Consider the following 20,060-nt stretch of genomic DNA (forward strand, 5'->3'; position numbering starts at 1 on the left):
TTTTACTGCATCAACTGTAGTTCGAATGGCAGTGATAAACCATGCCTGCCTGCAGCATGTCTTGATGTCAAAGTTGCTTTGCATTCAAATCTTATATGCACTGGTTTTAACTCTTTCTTTCATGTGAGAGAAAAAAAAGGTGTAAAATAAAGTGGTAAAGGACTCTTAAAGGCAGTGGACACTATTGGTAATTACTCAAAGTAATTATTAGCATAAAACCTTATTTGGTGACGAGTAATGGGGAGAGGTTGATGGTATAAAACATTGTGAGAAGCGGCTCCCTCTGAAGTGACATAGTTTTTGAGAAAGAAGTAATTTTCCACGAATTTGATTTCGAGACCTCAGGTTTAGAACTTAAGGTCTCGAAATCAACCATCTAAATGCACACAACTTTGTGTGACAAGGGTGGTTTTTCTTTCATTATTATCTCGCAACTTCGATGACCGATTGAGCTCAAATTTTCACAGGTTTGTTATTTTATGCATACGTTGAGATAAACCAAGTGAGAAGGCTGGTCTTTGACAATTACCAATAGTGTCCAGGGTCCTAAAGGGCGCTATTGTGACCTGTTTTGTTGGGCTTTCCATTTTGGACAAAAAAAAATGGTTAATGTGTCCATACGATAAATTTTTCGCTTAAAGTAAATGGTGCATAAGGGTTCAGGTATTTGATGTACACATCAAAGTCCATAACAAAGTGAACCGAATAAGAATTTCAAAACTGTACATTTTGCAAAATCAACATTCAAACATTTGAATGCAGTGACCCATAAGGGTAATTGGCCATGTATCTCTTCATGGTTGCATTCTGGTGTGTGAAATGTATTAACCCAGTCTCTTGAAGGCACTGGTACATGTAGCTCAGTATTTTCATTCTCATTTCACCAACCCCCGATGAATGGATAAAGTAAAGGACAATTAAGGCCTGGAATTTCATCTTGGACAGGGCAAGGCCATTTTCCTTTTGCAAAGGGCACTTCCATTGGAAAATGGTGATGTCTGTGGGAAATTGAAGGGGCACCAAGACCAACCATTTCACACACATCTTTGAGTGTGACAGCCTAGTATGTATTCCTATTTTTATATAGCACAAATGTTCTGCTTTAAGTATCTCTGTGAGATTTTGCACTCCGCTCTATAGCTAAAAATAAAAGCAAAGTACACAGATCTCGGACAAAATTGTAAAATTGTAACATACACATCAAACATGTTTTTTATTCACTTGCCAATTGTAGATGATGTGACCTCAAAAACCATAACATGATGTGCACGCATACCAGCGGACAAAACCTTTGTGTTTTGGCAGCCAACTAGAAAGTACACATAATCTTACCATGACTACATGTATGCGTCTTTTTGCCCGGTGAAATATGACGTAAACAGTGTTTTGTTAACAGAGGGCAGTTTGAATGTAAACATAGGTCACATCGTCTATACTGACAATACTACTAGTGTAGTTTGGTGTGTTGATGATCAATGCAGTGGGTCAAGTGTAAAAGCCCAACAAACATTGGGGGAAGAAATCTAAATCCAGTTTTGATTTAGATACAAACTAAATACAAAACATGCCAGGAAATGTTCTGCTTTTCTTCCTCAAATTTAATCCAACTTAAAACTTATCATTTACTTTATTTACAAAATCTTACATCTTTAGTTCACTCTGTGAAACTATTTTTGTATTTTATTTACAAATTATATTGTTCTTAAACGTATCTCTGTCCACATACCATCGCTTAATTTTATGGTGTTATTATTTACTTGGTAAGCTGTTGCAACATACATTTATCCCTCCTTTGGAATGCAAATAATTTCAAGACTGAAACAACCTTTAAGGTGTATTTCTACATGTTTTTATTCCACAATTTGTGGTTGTTTACTTGCAAGAAAATAAAAAGGAAAGTCAAAAGTTAAATGAGGAGTACATCTCTGTACATGTTTGTTATGTAATAAATTATGAGAACATTTGATACATTCAGTCGAGTTTATGTACAAGTTTATCTCCCTTTTATACATTAGAATCACAAACCTTACAAGTCCTTCTTTTAGGGGCAGTGCAGTTTCTCCTTAATAATGGGCACCTCTTGGACACTTCAATGGGCACTGAAGCAACAGGGGCACGAAGGCATTGACCTGATAGTCATTCTTGTAGAAGCAAGGCAAATTCTCCTTAGCAAAGGGCACCTTTAAATTACTTGCAACTGGCTTTATATTTCATTATTTTATTAGGGCAAGGCAGTTATTTCTTTAGTAAAGGGCAATTTGATGAGGGAAATGTAAGTTTGTACTTAAACACTTCAAGGGGGCACCAAGGCAATGACCAGGGTCAAATCTTGGAATCATGATAAATCACACACCTGCAGTGTTTTGGAAGGGCCTAGGCAAGGCTTCCAACCATCATCCTCTAATAATCGATCTAAGCATTTTTACAGCACTGACTTGTATTTACAGGCAAACATAATCCAGACAGCGCACGCTGACTCTGGGTACGTGAACACTCGTACACGCACAGCAAGCTTTACACAGTCGCCACGACAACAGATTATTTCTTCACACACTTGTGATCTGAAAAAAAACCCAGAAATAATTTTGTTTTAAATAAATAACCATAAAAATACAAGTACGCCAATTTGAAGTGTGATTGAAAAAAAAAAGTGTTTATCATCCTACCCCAGGGGATCGCCACCCCTGCTCTGGAGTAGGGGGGGGGGGGGCAAGATGTAAAACTGGGGTATTATTGAAAAGTGCAACTGAAACCCAGATGAAAAGGGACCTAGGTGGGAGAGTGTGAAAAAGCGCTGGGGTAACTGTGGGGTAAGAAAACTCTTGGGCTTCCTCAAGGCTGTACTTTACGAGGATAAGAGATACAGTGTGAATAGGGCTTAACAAAGCCTACCCAGGAGCTGTAACTGAAGCCCTGGTTTAGAAAGGGCGTCGAGGCCTAGGGGTTAAGAGCAACGAATTCAAGCTCTGGTGTTTCTGTTCAGCAGAGTGTGAATTAGAGAGTTGTGACACTTGTGTCCCTGAGCAAGACACTTGACTATAGTTGCTTCTCTTCACCCAGGGGTAAATTGGTACCTGTGAGGGCAGAGACGGTTCTTGTGATTGGTTTGGCTTATTAGCGCACATTTGTTGCACAGGCTGTATTCTCCCCAGGGAGCTCAGATTGTTACAGGAATGAATTAAATGGCCCAGTGAGGGACCAGGGGTAATGTTGGAAGCAATTTGAAGTGCTTTTCAGGTGTAAAAACGCCTCATAAAACTGGCTATTATTATTATTATTACTTTAGCCATCCTACCTTAGACAGGCAGTGAACGCCCTGCGTGCATTCCGATGTACAAACTGTATGGGGAATCCTTTGAAGGTGTGTCCGTCCGGGACGGCTCGGCGTATTGCCTGCTGGAATTCCTCGTTGCCGGCGACCATGCCGGCAGAGCGCTCCAACTCGTAGGCAGCCAGGGCTGGGGTCAAGAGATACGAGAGTTCAGGGTCCCAGACACAAGTCAAGCCAAGATCCTGTGCAGAGGAAAGACCGGATATCTTATTAGAAGTATCAAGGAGCCATTTGTGAGATTAAGATTTCAAATATCGTCTGGTACAATGACTTGATTTTTCACAAAAAGTAATAATATATTTGTTTTGCAAGTCACCAGACACACAAGGTATAAAGACCACTTCAGGGTGTGGGCTCCAATCAACTATTTTACAGGGTTACCCCCTCGTCCACATGGATGTAGGCTTGGGTATCATCCATAATACTTAATATTTATACCCCGCTTTATAATATGCTTCAAAGCGCTTATACTGTAAGGTATGCAGAACTACGGTTCTGAAGTATGAGACCCATTGGTTTACAAGGCGCTGTGTTTGCAGTCAAACAAACCAGGAGCAAATAGGCGAACCCCTTCTTTTAACGATAAGTGCACTGGGTTCTTTTTTCGGTATTGCATAAATTGCACAAAAAACCCAAGGAGGTAGCAAATGATAGTTAAGTGTTTTGCTTAAGAACACCCGGATGAGCCATCTTGGATCTGGGGAGGGGGGGGGACTGAGCAAGCTCATCAAATGCACAATACTGGCTACTTTTCTTTTAGTGCATAAATGATGCTATTGCAACTCCTAAATGAATCAGATTGAAGACACGTTAGTATGAACTCATGATGGTGCCTGAGAGTTTACTACTCACCTTCCGATGGTCTGAGACCAGACTCCTGAGTGACAGCTCAATCTCATTACTCAGTAAAGCTGCATCGAAGGGCGAGGGAACTAAAGGAGGCAGACTGGGCCACGATGCCTGCAGAGGAAAAATAACTACAAAGGTCTCAAGGGTGTTTAGACTAGTAATAATACTATTTGTTTACACTGCGCACATGTCCAAGTGGCTAGGGGTGTGTTTTGATGACCATGACCGGAAACAAGTTTCTGAAGTAAAATTCACTGACCAAAACAATTTCCGAGAGCTACGCCAAAACAGGTCAGTAAACAAAAAGAGCTCATGACGCAGGTACATGTCTGGAAAATTCATGCTCTTAAAATATACAACCTTTGTTTTGTTTTCAAGTGATGGAACTGTGTCTTTGTTATTATTATTATTATTATTTATTCGACCAATACAAGGTACAACAATCAAGTTACAATAGCACAAGACAGAACATTAACGGAAAAAAAACAACAATTATAAAAAAGCAAGAAATAAGGAAAATAAATACAGAATGTGATTTTATCATAAATATTTAACTGTTTTGCTCCAGGGTTTTTCATTTTTAAGAGAATTCCATTGACATTTTCCTCTAGTTTTAAGAGTCTGCCATCTTGAAAACAAACCTAACCAAGCAAACAAGTTGGTTAGGGTTTGGAACACATTTCACAAGTATTCAACCAATGACCAAAGCTCAAATATTTTTCTGTTTGAGGTTGACAAAAAGCACCATAGATCCAGGTGTTTTAGGATCACAGTAAAAGAGGCAATGCACAGGGTGTCTAAAACCAAACCTATACACTTTTGAAATGGCCGCCGAATAAAAAAATATATGATTCTGTATGGAGAGCTTAAGGACTCAACTTTCATATGACACCTAAAAGTCTGAAAATAGTTCATGATTGGGTTAGCACTGTTCATTTTTTTAAGCAGTGTTCTCTATCCACAGCCAATCACAGCGTGCGGACTGTTCATGCACTATGCATGCAGTGGGTATTCCCATCGTCGACGCTGTGCGTGGTGTGTGTGCATGTGTGCATGGTTGGTTGATGCACTCGACATATAAATACGAACCATGTGGCTGTGTGTACATCGTGTTTTAACGTTTGTTTACGATCGCATTTCTGATGCTATAATTTTGAAGTCGGCTCTGGCTTGTCAGGTACTCGTTTGATCCTATTAAATGCAGTCTCAAAATAGTCTCTTTGTCCTTTTTTGGGCAGGAAGGCCAATTCTTTGACAGGGCGGCCTAAATTTTAGGAGGGCGGCCCGCCCTCCCAATTTACGTGTGTGGAGAACACTGGTTAAGGGTACGAAAATTAGGTTGCGCAGTAATTAGCTTTCCAATGTGTGACAGTTAAGTACTTTGGAGCTGACAAAGTTCACTCCAAGATGTAGGCTACTTATTCTTCAGTGCTCACCCAAGCATGCACTTCTTTTTTTAACTTTTTGGTGTCATATTAAAGTTGAATCCATAAGCTTTCCATACATCTAAACCTCTTCCAGCAGAATCGTTAATTTTTTATTTGGCAGCCATTTCAAAAGTGTATAGTTTGTTTTTTAGACACACGGTACAGGCAACCATTTCCAGGCAATCTCAAAGAAGAGACTTCATTCACATATTTTTTTGATACTAGAGCAAAGAGCATTAGGAACTACCAACCTGACTACCAGCGGCACATATTGACTGAATAGCATCAACACTCATGGATTTCCATAGAGACTCATCATGGAAATCAAAGCGACAGACCTCCACGTTATCGGATGGCTGTAATCAAAAGACAAAGAGAAACTGCAATTTTAAAACGGAATATATAGAAAGGTTCAATGCTGAATTGCAACAATTTACAACAAAAAGGAAAAACAAAACAGAATTTGTGAGTTTAGTATAGAAAATTTCATAAAACTTGAAAAGGTATAGAGGATGACATACTGATAATGTATAAACTGCCATAAATATATTGGACCACTACTGAAAATTAAACAGATTTTTAGGGGAATCCTATCTCTGAGTCTGCTTATTACATTTTAGCTGAATCAGTTTTGCGAAGAACCCTGTGATGTTTGGAGGTTGGAAGTGGTGTGACACAGTCTGTTTAGAATTTAATTCTGAGGCAAATTTTGAACACAGTGACCTACATCAATAGACCGATTCATTAAGCTCCGCCCCATTGCGAATTGACCAATCACAACGCAACGAAGTTCCGACAAATAAGGTCCGACATGCGTGCACTTATCTTGGCGGGCGCGGCAGAGTTGTGCAGAAAGGCATTGGAGAGCCACACGTGTTCTTGCTCACACATGCGTCGTGGGCGGAGCCATAGTCAACCCTCCTACTGTCTGGACATTTATTATTATCCACTGAGAATATCTTGGATCCAGTAACTGCTCACATTACCTGGCTGTTTGCAAAGAACCGCTGATGATTAAAGACACAACCAATGGTCCGATATGGATACTGTGGTCGTGGTTGTTCAACTATTGGTGGATCGTTAGGATTAATTGGCTGGTGGATATATCTGTGGTAATATTAAGAATAATAAAAACTTGCTTTGATAATGTGCATTTTACATAAATACATTGATATCCTGATCAATGGGTCAATATTTCCATAGGCCTTAACCCACGGCCCCCACAAGAATTGCTGTGGTGCCCTGTGATTTTGCTGCAGTGCAAAGTTCCAATACATTTTCTTCACAGAAATGTCACCAACCATTTTTTTTCCTTTTTTTTCTTTTAATGCAAGTCACCAGACACACAAGGCCTGAAGGACACTTCAAGGTGTGGGCTACAAGTATTTTTGTCCAGAGGCCGTTGCCACCTACTCCTAGGGCTGAAACAGGGTTACCCCTATTACAGTCCATCTGGATGTATAGGATTGGGTATCATCAGTCCGAAGCCTGGCCGGTAGAGCAGAAAGCACTACCTCCCCAATTTTATGTAGCAAGTGTAACAACCGGGATTCGAACCCACACCCTGCTGATTAAACACCAGAGCTTGAATCCGGTGCTCTTAAACTGCTCGGCCATGACACGCCACAATGCTCACCAGAGCAAAACTGCTGTCCCCCTTCAAGAGTGTGGTTCGCAGTCTGATCCCTGTAATAATTCTCAGCTCCCAGGGGAGTGAAAAGCCCCGGGGGATGTTGAACACCCAGAAGGATTTTCTCTCCTTAACCAATTATGTCTTAAGTTTGTAATAGTGTAATTACTTCAAATGTTTAATCTTTGTATATCTTCCTGAAATTAGACATTTCGGTCGCCATGGGAATTTTTATTTTTAAAGAATAAACCAACAATGAATGAATGAATGAATACAAACCTCTACTCTAGCAGGTAGACGTTTATACCCCTGGGTGAAGAGAAGCAATTATCGTAACGGATCTTGTTCAAGGACAAAAGTGTCATGACCGGGATTTGCTCGATGACTAAAGCTTACCTGTGTCCAGTGAGGCTTTCCCAGAAGGTGACTAGTCCGTCGACCCCTACAGTCACTACCCAGGTATGGGCTGCCCCTTTGGCCTTGGTTCCTACACACACATAGGCATCCAGTCCAAAGCCCAATAGTAGACTGCACAGTAACACAGCATGGTCCTCACAATCCTGAAAAAAGAAAGATAAAATAAAAATGTTAATTTTTGGTTTTACCCATATACACCGATGTGTGTAGCACTGTATACTCATCTATTAAATAAAAATGTTCTTACACACTAAAATCATGACCCAACCTAACTAATGAATAATGCATAGAGACCACCACCCCATGCAATGATTGTACCCTTGAAACAGTAGCCTATTGATAATAATAATAATTTGGGGGGGGGGGGGCTAATCATCCTTACTCGCAGCTAAGAGCTGAATTGCTAAGGACGCGGCTACAACGTGTTTGAGAAGCTGGCATGCAAGAGCTGCCAGCCACATCAACCCATAATGACCATGGTGCACAGCCACAGATCAAAAGTGTTTGATTTTTTACCTGAGAGAGGAAAACTGGAAGGTCTGGAAAACCATCATGCCACAGCAGAGAACCAACACACAACTCAACTCACAAATGGCCCCGTTTGGGAATCGAATCGGGGTCACCTTGGTAGGAGGCGAGCGCTTTACGCACAAGCCAACCATGCCACCCCCATTGATATGCACATTAAACCTAAATTCAAATCAATCCAAGTAAATTCAATCCAATTTAATTCAATCAACACTTATTTCCATATTGGTGAAAAAAGGAGAATAATAAACAAATTAAGTACACGTATTTAGGTCAAAGACAGTCAAGAACAAGTCAAGAAAATAGTTATAAAAACAAAATGAAAAATGTAATGTAATGGATACACAGCAAACAAATATGGGGGCATTTACAGAAGCCAGAAAGGCTTGTTTTGAAATGCCTGACAAATACAATACGGATGAAATTACAGCAAAAAAAACAAAAACTACAAACAATTAAAAAAATTCATTTAAGCCTACCCCTTTATTTTTGCATAGGAAAGCGTGCATGCTGCTCCACTGTTCTCGGGGTTGGCCCCCGCCCACCGCTGAGGCTTGTTCATACCCCATCACACTGACAAATCTAGCAGCTTGGCGCGGGGTGTCAAGAAGGCGACCGGCTCTCAGGGGATTGACGAAGGCACACACTGGACGGTTTGTGGCATTCTCATCCTGGATATTGGGAGAGGGGAAAAAACAGGGATTTAAGATTCCATAAAAAAACCTGTTCACATAATAAAATTCCAGGGAAATTGCCGAAAAAGTTTGGATGACCTTTCGGTCACACTTGAACATTTAGTTCTGGCAAACTTTAAAAAGATTTAAAACTATAAAAACAACCTGGGCCCAATTTCATAACAGTATAAGCAAGTTTAAGCGCTTACTGTAACAGAAAAATTTGCTTAGGAGTAAGCATATAGGATTTGAGGCATTGCATGGTGACGTATCAATATATATTTGGTGTACCATCCTGACGATGACTAGAGCAAGCTAGTCGAAACGTTGAAACCGATTTTACGAACTGACACCGCGGCAGTACAGTTAATCACGATCCTATAGGCTAAAGTAATAGTCCCAGCCTATTTCTATACCATCCGCCCTGGTAATAGTTATAAAGCAGGACAGTTCTTTTCAGAACTGAGAAGTCTCCCGAACCCCCGAACATCTGCTCCGCGGTAGTAGAATAAAGCAAGACAGTTCTCTAAAGAACAAACCAGTGTTGTAGGTCTCGAGACCGGTCTCGAGACCAGTTCTGCCGGTCTCGTGTCTCGGTCTCGGTCTCGCCACCCTGTGGTCTCGGTCTTGGTCTCGGTCTCGGACCCTTCCGGTCTCGAATATTTAGCTGGTCTCGCTTCGAGACCGCCTTTTCTTACCATTAATGCAACACAGGAAATAATTTGTTAATAGTTTTTCATCGGGTCCGTTGAAATCATGTTGGGGTGCGAGCTATACACAGGACGTGTTCTTTCCTAACGATTAGTATGTCACTGGAAACTCTACGAACCGTAATGGGAGAGATTGGGAACATCGTGTATTAACCAATAACTCATACCCAGTGCAACCTTATTAGGGTTCGATCAAATTGAGACAGAGTTTTCAGTGCTGTATACAATGTACTACACGTTAGGAAAGAACACGCTCTGTGTATTACGCACTATGTACATGTACATGTACACGTAAAATCACAAACATTGGATTACGGGAATCGCCGCTTGAAAAAAATTGCGTTTCTGAAAATAATAAACAAAACAATACTTTTAGATCACATTTTCTTCAAATACAACAAGATCCCTGAGCCAGTGAACGGAGAAAAAAATCGCGGCCGATGTATGATGGAAACCAGACCAATGTTATGCATGTGTTTTAGAAGCCGCCCGCGTGCCTTCGGTATTTTTTATTTTAATTTGTTTTCGCCCATCAATTTCGTGAGCTCGAAATTCTGTAATCCCGGTCTTTTTTTTCCCCGATCCTCGCTCATTTTTTGTAGCTTACAAATCCGTAATCCAAGTTATTAAAAAAAAATGGCCTAAACACAATTCCAGCATCCTCTGCACCGGTGGAAAGAGTTTTCAGTAGACCGTCAGCAGAAATGTTGGTCATGCTGATGTTTTTAAAGTGCAATGAAAAAGTTCTTTAAATTATGCCACAGATAATCAAGGCATTTTTTTTCTTTTTAAGATGTACATTTTTCAACTGACATAATGTACATTTATAATATTTGTTTCACCCAAATAAAGACTTAATTGAAGAATTTTCCCATCGAAAAAATTACATAAATTGCTTTTTCATATTTGTGCTGGGGTGGGGGGTCGGGTCATTCATACAAGTTGATGAGGATCCTAAAATAACGTTACATTCTAAGTGCACATGATTGATGTCTGGACCTAGTTGACAAGATTGAGACTGATTTAGTTTTTCTTTTCGATATGAAAGGGAGTCTTGAATACATCCTTTGAAGTAGCTTGGAGTTTACAATTGTTTCACATGTTTATTTGAGGATAAATTGTGTACACAATCACCCATACAGTTTAACAACTTTGCTTGACTCTTTTATTGTGTCTATTTTCATTAAGGTCTCGGTCTCGGTCTCGGTCTCGGACTTTTATGGTCTCGGTCTTGGTCTCGACCTTCTGGTCTCGGTCTCGGTCTCGGTCTCGAGCCTTCAGGTCTCGGTCTCGGTCTCGAACTGCTGGGTCTCGACTACAACACTGGAACAAACTCTACCTGGCAAGTAGATACACACATGGTGTTACCGCAAACCAAATATATATAGGAGTAAGCAGTTTAGCAAGAAATGAGACGGCCATTTTGCGCATTCACCATGAATTTGTAATTGTGCTGTCATTCATTTCCCTGCAGTAAGCACCAGAAGGTTGGCATGCAATTTCGCGTGCTTACGGTTAGCAGCGCTATGAATGTTAAACTCGTACAAGAAGCACATAATTGACCGTTACAGGCAGCTGTATGAAATTGGACCTAGGAGTGAAATGAACTGCATACAACAAAATACATCTGGGAAAAATGATTATGTACACTTTCAGAAAGCCTGTAAGCACAAAATCTACTTAGCACAGACAAATGCTGCTTAGCAGAAACATGCTACCAGCCAACATTTCATAAGGTTTAAACTGGTTGCCACCAGTGCCCACTCATTTCTAGCTCATCAAAGAAATTGTTGAGCAGGATAATCTGCCAAGCAGCTTTTGAAACTTGGTCCAGATGAGAGGATGCTCCGCTCCTTTACAAAAATCATTTCTTTATTGTTCAAATTGTTCAGAGACAGCTTTCGTCATGTATGGATCTAATGGCACGCCTACCTGCGCAAATATCTTGACCAGTCTGTTTTGGTGGGACGGCCTGATCTGAAGAAACTCCCTCCACCACTGCTTAGCGTAGACGAGAAACAGCCGCTCACGCTCTGATATGCGACTTCTCTCTAGGTTGATCTGAGACAGGAAGAAATGATCCATTTCAGCTACTGAAAAAATTAAAGATACTCCTGGGAAAGCATGTGATCTGTGCCCAATGCTAAGCAAAGCAAAGTATTGCTTAAATGAAACAGGTTACCAATATAAACTACATTAAGTTAACATTGTTGTGACTGGTTCCCCACTTAATTTTTGCTTTAGCAAAGAAATTTGCCAAACAGCATTTTTCTGCTCAACAGCTTTATGAAATTGGGTCCTGTTGACTCTGGCTTATATGCAATATAAGGCAGGGCATCGTAATAATATAAGAAATTGCCAACAATAATACTGGGTTCTGTAGGGCTTTATCACAACCCTAGGGACGTATCAAAGCCCCTCAGTATCAAATTAAAGCTACTCCTCCTTTAGGACTCAGCAATAATGGTTAAGTGTCTTAACGACTGGGACACAAACCCACACTCTGCTGATAAGACACACCAGAGCTCCAACCATACCCCTTCAGACGACACCCAGGGTTTTCTGTCAGAAACAAAGGAAACTTACAATCATGGCAAGAAACAAATCCTTTAAAGGTCAACTATACCTGTGTACTGATGACCTCTTCTGCGATTTGTTGACCTGGTGCTGGAAGGAGTTCTAGCTTGACCTCAAGCATACCCACTGGAACCTTACTCTCTGCCCCTGTAAGTATAAACAAAACAGTGATTTTGATGTTTTTAGCCATCAACTTAAAGGCAGTGGACACTATTGGTAATTACTCAAAATAATTATTATCGTAAAACCTTTCTTGATTACGAGTAATGGGGAAAGGTTGATAGTACAAAACATTGTGAGAAACAGCTCCCTCTGAAGTGACGTAGTTTTCGAGAAAGAAGTTATTTTCCACAAATTTGATTTCGAGACCTCAGACCTCAAGTGTAAAAAAAAAATTTACAATAATTTTTTAGAGGACCGAATAATTTTATTACGAAAATGATGGTCAAGAAGCTGGGTAGATTATGATTTTTTTGAGAAGTTGTCAAGCTTTATAATTTTGTATTCTACTACTGCAAAGTAGGTTTCTCGAATTGGGAGACTTCTCAGTTCTGAAAAGAACTACATTATTAACTACTACCTAGGCAGAAGGTACAAAAATCAACCCGGACGACTACTTTCACTTTAAGTCGATCGACGGGACTTATATTTTAACTTCACTATGGCACAGTGAGTTCTTAAAGGCAGTGGACACTATTGGTAATTTTCAAAATAATTATTGTCATAAAACATTTCTTGATTACGAGTAATGGGGAGAGGTTGATTATAAAACATTGTGAGAAATGGCTCCCTTTGAAGTGACGTAGTTCTCGAGAAGGAAGTAATTTTCCACAAATTTGATTTCGAGACCTCAAGTTTAGAATTTGAGGTCTCGAAATCAAGCATCAGAAAGCACACAACCTCGTGTGACAAGGGTGATTTTTTCTTGCATAATTATCTCGCAACTCCGACGACCAATCAAGCTCAAATTTTCATAGGTTTGTTATTTCATGCATATATGTTCAGATACACCCAGTAAGAAGACTGATCTTTGAAATTGCCAATAGTGTCCACTGGCTTTAATTGGTCTCAACGATTCAACTAGCTTGCTCTAGTGATTTTCAGGAGAAGTTGTTTTAGCTACTGTACCTAGGCCAAGGAGTTCAACCGGGATAGTCTGTCTGGCATCCTGTGAGCTCAGCACTGTACGCCATTGTAGTAAGTGGGAGGATACAAGACTGGTGTCCCCTGAAGTGTCTGTTTTAACCAGTACCAGGTGGACTGGGTCACAGATGGACAACATGGACGTGCTGTCCAGCATTCTCGCAGCATCACCTAGTCATGAGGGGAAAAATATTATCAGTTTATCAAGTTAATGGTGGACCTGATTTACTTTTACTGCAACAAATTGCCAAAACACATGTGACTCCATAATGTTGGCCTAGTTTCATTGAGCTGCTAAAGCAGCAAGTAGTGCGTAACAATTTTTCTGCTAGGCAAAAAAAAAGAGCAGGATACCAGTCACAAATAGTACATAATAATAATGAACGGCACTTATATAGCGCTTCACACAACAGTCCCAAAGCGCTTTACAAAAATTAATGAGTAAAGCAGTTTTGATGTTGTGCGTTAAGTTGTTCATGTGACATGATCTTTTGGATGAAAACCTTATTCTGGTAAGCGAAATTGTTTTGTGCTTAGTTACTTGGTTGTGCTACACAAACAGCTCTAGGAAGTTGGGCCCAGATTGAACAAGCACAGCAAGAAGCTGCAGCTCTCTTGTGTGGATAGACCAACGGCATAGAACTCCAAGGATATAAAGTTGCCAAGGAATAGACGATGTGACCTGTGACATCACATGTTTACAAAAGAGACACAGAGCCTGGACTTCCTGCAGGCATGATTTGTATACAGCTCAATGGAAGAAAATATAAAATTTTATATTTTATGGAGATTGCACTGTCTAATTCTTATCAACTTTTGATATGATGAAAGGGGGGGGGGCACATCTCAAAACTTGTCCAGCTTTTACTTTCATAACTCTTGGTTTTATGTGGAAATTATGACACAAAATGTCACCTTTCCCATAGGACCAGTGTAGTACAGTGCCTGCATGAATACTTAAAGAATGTACAAGGTCACACTTATTGTACACAAAGGTCACATGGTCTATATAGTAAGCTATATAAGGATTTAGCACACCAATATAAACCATTCACAAAACAAGTAGTTTTTCCATTGCACCTACCTCCACTTTCCTTGTGAAGCTCCAGCAGAAACCCCTCTCGGAAGTCTGGATCACATGCACAAGGCACGGGTCTGGATCGGAAGCGTTGGCCACGGAAGTTGATGTGTAACACAAAGGTAGAGGTGGTCTGGCCAGGAAGTGGCTCAGGCTCTTGGAGATGCTCCAAGAAGGCTTTGCCGCTGAGAATCTGAAGGTACAGGTAGCGTCTTGTAGGGTCGATATTGGCTGGATACAAACAAGAGCAAATTGTATGGGTAAACAACCAAAGATTAATAAGACCAAATTGAGATGATCGGTTTAGGAGGAGAGATGCTGGGGCAGAGACCACAACAGAGTTGGCTGACTGCATTAAGGACAGGGCAGATTGAAGACGCCGGCTGGGGATCCGACCTGCGGGCGCACATGATTGTTTAGTTGGTTGCAACTGTAGAACTATTTCTTGAGCCATCAGGGTCCAATTTCATGACTCCAAAAGCAAACAATTGGCGCTTACGGAAGCAGGGAATTTCGGGCTTATGTCAAGTGTATTTCACAGGTTAGAGCATTTTTCACTTACAACAGCTAGCACAGAAATCGGGCACCTGCACAGTAAGTGGAGAATGGTAATTTTGGTTTACCCATAAATAATGATAGTAACAATTTGTGGGGGCTAACCATCCTTACTCGCAGCCAAGAGCTGAATTGCGAAAGACGCGGCTACAACGTGTAGCCACATCAACTCATTATGACCACGGAGCACAGCCAAAGATCGAAAGTGTTTGATTTTTTTTCCCCGAGGGAGGAAAACCTGATGGTATGGAAAACCGTCGTGGCACAGCAGAGAACCAACGCACAACTCAACTCACATATGGCCCCGGCCTGGAATCAAACCGGGGTCACCTTGGTGAGAGGCGAGCGCTTTACGCACACGCCAACCATGCCACCCATGAATATTCATGATTATTGTAAGTGCAGAGTTCGGTGGTAAGGAGAGCCATGAAATTGGGCCCTCAAAGCTTGGCTGGCTTGGCTGGCTCTGGATCTGGATTTAAAAAAATATTCTCAACGCTCAATTTGAGCCACATGAGAAGAGATAATGATGATGAAATTTCAGTTTTAGATGTGGGAGGAAAACCCCAGAGAATTATTCCAGGGAAAACCCAAGCAGTCACGTAGGACGTAGGGACTGAAAACCCAACCCAAATAGTGCCCCATGTGGGATTCGATGCAAGACCACCGACCTAACCGCGGCGCCCATGGACTCCTCCCCAATATTTCAGAGAAAAAGGGATAACATTTTTGGACTGTAGTCATAGTTGTTGTATTACCCTTCTTTAGAGGGACGCCCACAACGCGATCCTGCTTGTCAGCAAAATGTGTGGCAGGTCTGCTGTGTTTCGGAGCCACCCTAGACTGGGGTGCCGGCTGCATCCCGGATGCCCCGCTGAATTGAAGTTGACTCATGACATCCTCAATGATGCCCTGATCACGGAGGACTTGGACTAACTCTTGCTCCCCGAATCCTTGGTTGGGAGGATGGGGCCTTCCTCCGCGGCTCTCGTCCAGGACTGATGAGGAGAGGACATCACGGATGCGAGTCTGGACATCCATCTTTCAAAGAAAGGGAACAAACAATTTTTATTTAAGAGGTTATTTTTTTGCATCAGGGGATAAAGAATATAATTTGACTTTACTCTTACACTGATTAATATAGCACTGAATGCATAGGCCTACTCAATGATTTCCCGATTTCTGCAAAAACAAATCCACAGACAAATGATTCAGGTGGGATTTGAACCAACAGACACCCACAGTAGGGGTACCTGGGTGTCTTTTGGACACCCAGTCTTCATAAATTGGAAGCGCTGTTTTATCTGTCATTTTTTACATACATTTTTGTAATAGTGTAAAAAAAAAAAAAATTTGGATTTGGACACCCACTTGAAAAATTTCCAGCAAATTTTGACACCCCTTTACCAAATCATGGCTAAAAATTAAACCTTTGGAGTCACACAAGTTTATGTAGATGTTGAGGATTTGGGACTGGAAGTGTTAATTGACAAAACTTCGAACTCACTTGATTCAGCTGGGTGTGGATGATCTGCTTGAGCTCGGTGATTTTTTCTGGTGGAAGTGACATTGTGTCAAACATGAACCAGACCGAAGACCAAGAAGAAGTATGCAAATTAGATCAGACGAGTTTATCCATGTAGTCTAGGCCTATCACGCTGGAACACTGAATCAGAAAAAAAACAGTAAGTAAAGGACTAATTAATAGTAACAATAATTGTAAGTCTCTAGCAAAGCTTGGTCGAAACCCGAGTTCTTCGACCCAAGCCGGAGCGTTACAATTATTAAGGCATGCAATGATGCAGCTGTAACTTCACCAAACAAGAGGAAATTACAAAATGTCTATAATTTTGTATAGTATTTTTCAATTTTGAACGGTAAAACTGAGAAGAAAAAAAAGAGGAAATCAGCTGATCCGTGGAAAAATTTCATGCCTGAATTATTGTAAAGACAAGAGCATGAAGAGGAGTAACTATTACAAGGAAGACAAGAAAGCCCAGGTCGAGCGGTTAATTATTAAAAGTCAAGACCACTGGACTCAAGCTCTGGTGTTTCTGCTCAGCAGAGTGTGGGTTCGTTGTCTTTGTTGAGACACTTAAAAGCAAGACACTTAACAATTACTCCTGCGCCTTCGGATGGAACGTAAAGCAGTTGGTCCCGTGTGTTAATGAACACAAATAACAAAAAACAAACATGATTCAAAACTACACCCAGCCAGTGCACACTGACATATCGAAAAGAGAAGGAGTTTGCTCAGGTGTTGCTGGTTTGATCGGTGTTCAGACAACTTGTCCGTTGGAGAACTCAACCGTTCGGAAAACTCGACGGTTGAGACAGTTCGACTGTCAGACAACTCGACTTAGGTCCTCTTAGGATCAAGACAAGTCAACGGATGGCCATGACCAGGGCCTCAGCACGGGGCGCAGCACAGGGCAGGGAAGGGGGGGGGGGTTTAGGGTAGGGTTAGTAGAGTAAGATTAGGGTTAAGAATTACACTTACAGGAAATTTGTACAGCTTATTTACAGCATATTTCACCAAAAAAGGCCCAAAGCACCAGTGTAGTAAAGGAATAGGTCTCATACTTCAAAAACAAAGCTCCACAACCGTAACGACAACGTGACAACCTTGCACACTGAGTCTGACTGTCAATTTATGGATAACTTTCCGTATGGCGCCACCACTTTTTCACTCATTTTTACAAAAAGGGATATATCATTGAGGTAAATTAGATACTATATTATTTCATATTGAATGAAAAAGTGGTGGCGCCATACGGAAACTTTTCCCAATTTATTAAACCTAAAGTCTAAAGTAGCTAGAGTGTCATCTCAGCCTGTGCAGAGTGGCATTGAACTGCGGCTTGGCCCCCCAAAAATTATTAATTATATCGATGATGATTGGATGGGGCTACTGAATTGATTTAACTGAAACGGTGGGGAATAGCCACACTTGTGTGGCCAAGGCTTGCTGAATCAAATATCCAAGGATTCAGCTAGCCTTGGCCATCCACACACAAGTGCCAGTGGAGGGAGTGGGGCTACTGACTGACTGAGTGAAACGGCAAAGTTTGACAAGACTAGCATCAATGGGAAATTGAATTTACAAAACTTACTTGGTTTTAGTCACCCACCCTGGCAATTACACGGTCGTCTTTTTATTCAAATACCCCGCTGTGGTTCGATGTAAAATAAATGTCAATAGTTTTGTTTGAAGACGAAAAAGCCCCACAAGTCGTATTGCGCGCTCTGCGTCAAGTCATGAAATGGCGAATGGATACGATTTATTTACAAATTGGCCCTTAACAAACGAACGGTGGCGCTATTTCTGTTGCGACCCCCCCCCCCCCCCCCAACCCCCATCCAAAGGGTAGGGGCGGGCGGCGGAAACACATTAATAAAGTAAAGCCACTCCCTCATATCTAAAATCTCAATAATCTCAAAAAAATAAAAGATTAATAATGATAATAATAGAACAAATGAAAGGAACAAACTTACCTCCGTGTCCCACCATGGGCGTCAACAGGGGAGGGACACTCGGGGGGGGGGCAAGTCCAGTCCCCCAACTTCTGAAGGGTGGGTGGGGACACAATATCAAAGCCCCCCCCCCCCCCCACGTATTGTAAAACCATCCAAACCCTTTGTCCTGCCGTGGACATCAATCCTGGGGGCAATGGATGACACCACTTTTTGGGGTGGGGGACAATATGTCATGCCCTCTCCCCCCTCAAAGTTTGCCTAATTTATTTTTAAACAATAATTGCATCGTCGTAAAATCAAATAACTTATACGGTAAATTGTAAATTTAAGTCACTTTTGCGCAAATCCACAGCCCGCGGCCGGGTTGGGGGGGGGGGGGCACACATTTTAACCATGGATGTAGAATCTATGTTTTAACAAAGAAGCTGATGACGTCGTCACATTCGCTCTGGATGTCACATTGATTTTATACTAAACCCAATTACTGTAGTTGCAAGTTATCCTGGAAAACGAACAAGAGTGCAGGGAGGGACCCGCTCGCTACAATGAGAAAACACCACTAACGCATTTTGAGGGTAATTTTTTTAACACAAATCACAATGTCCACAAACTTACACAGTTTGAAGATAATGATAGTAGAAAGTGTACCTTAAAAATATTAGTTGCTGAGGGTCTGTAGTTTTTGAGAAATTAGTAAAACTATGTAATGAAAAAACACTTTTTACATGCTAAATTCATCTCATGACCACTGCTGAGACGAACATTATTTTCATGACATTGTTTTACTCATTAATTCTCAAAAACTACAGCACCTCCTCAGCAAGTAATATTTTCAGGGAAGCTTTCTACTATGAGTATCTTCAAACTGTGTAAATTTAATGCAAATCTGTGGACATTACGTTTTTTTTCTTACAAAAAGTTCTGAACCCGTTAAGGTAAACAAAGTATAATAAATACATGTATATACTTTTGGTTTCTGAAAACGTTTGATTGATTTAATACATGAATTTACAATAAAAAATAACTTGTGAAAAATTCATTTTTTCTTTTCAAAAGGTACTAGTACATGCCTATAGCGTTTTTGATATCAGCGAAAATTTTGAGGGGTTATCATGTCAACATTTTGACGGTAATTACCAAAGGTATATATCCAGGGCGGCGGAATGAGTTTGGGTTCTGGAAGAAAGTAACAATTTCAGAACTACAATGTCAACAGAAACCCAAAAGTTATAAAAACAAATAAACTATTATTTTCTATTTTACATTGATTACTGAAAATGATTTAAAAAAGAAGCAAGCAAACACAAAAATATCAACAGAAACCCCCAAAATATAATAAACCATTCTTTTACGTATCTTAGTTCATTGATTTTAAGGAGAACGATTTAAATTGAAGAAACAAATATTTCAGAGAACTTAAATTCACATACCCCAAAATTATATAACAAAAATACTGTAAAATATTTACAGTACATAATAATCCATATAGATTATGTATATTTTATGCAAAAAATGAAACTTTGATGATACAATGATAATAGTAAAGAGACCCGCAATAAGACTAGAGTTACTGATTGAAGAGTTGAGGATCCAACCACCCATTCTTTTCACAACCAATTATTTTAACCATGTGCTGCCGCAAGCCTCACCTAATGATACTTCCA

General features: G+C 40.6%; 1 protein-coding gene across 1 annotated transcript; it reads right to left on the minus strand.

Annotated features, from left to right (window-relative positions):
• Positions 1-470: 470 nt before the first annotated feature.
• Positions 471-18,136, minus strand: LOC117289474 (centrosomal protein of 76 kDa-like). The gene is made up of 14 exons (XM_033770611.1): positions 18,033-18,136; positions 16,427-16,585; positions 15,678-15,960; positions 14,371-14,595; positions 13,272-13,457; positions 12,193-12,290; positions 11,499-11,627; positions 8,662-8,853; positions 7,634-7,797; positions 6,594-6,714; positions 5,859-5,963; positions 4,184-4,291; positions 3,296-3,513; positions 471-2,561 (listed from the first exon to the last, which is right to left on the minus strand). Exons 2-14 carry the CDS (start codon positions 16,499-16,501, stop codon positions 2,423-2,425), a joined length of 2,043 nt encoding a protein of 680 aa, XP_033626502.1. The 5' UTR covers positions 16,502-16,585; positions 18,033-18,136; the 3' UTR covers positions 471-2,422.
• Between the last annotated feature and the right edge of the window lie 1,924 nt (positions 18,137-20,060).

Source organism: Asterias rubens, chromosome 4, assembly GCF_902459465.1.
Source record: "Asterias rubens chromosome 4, eAstRub1.3, whole genome shotgun sequence".
NCBI classification, from domain to species: domain Eukaryota; kingdom Metazoa; phylum Echinodermata; class Asteroidea; order Forcipulatida; family Asteriidae; genus Asterias; species Asterias rubens.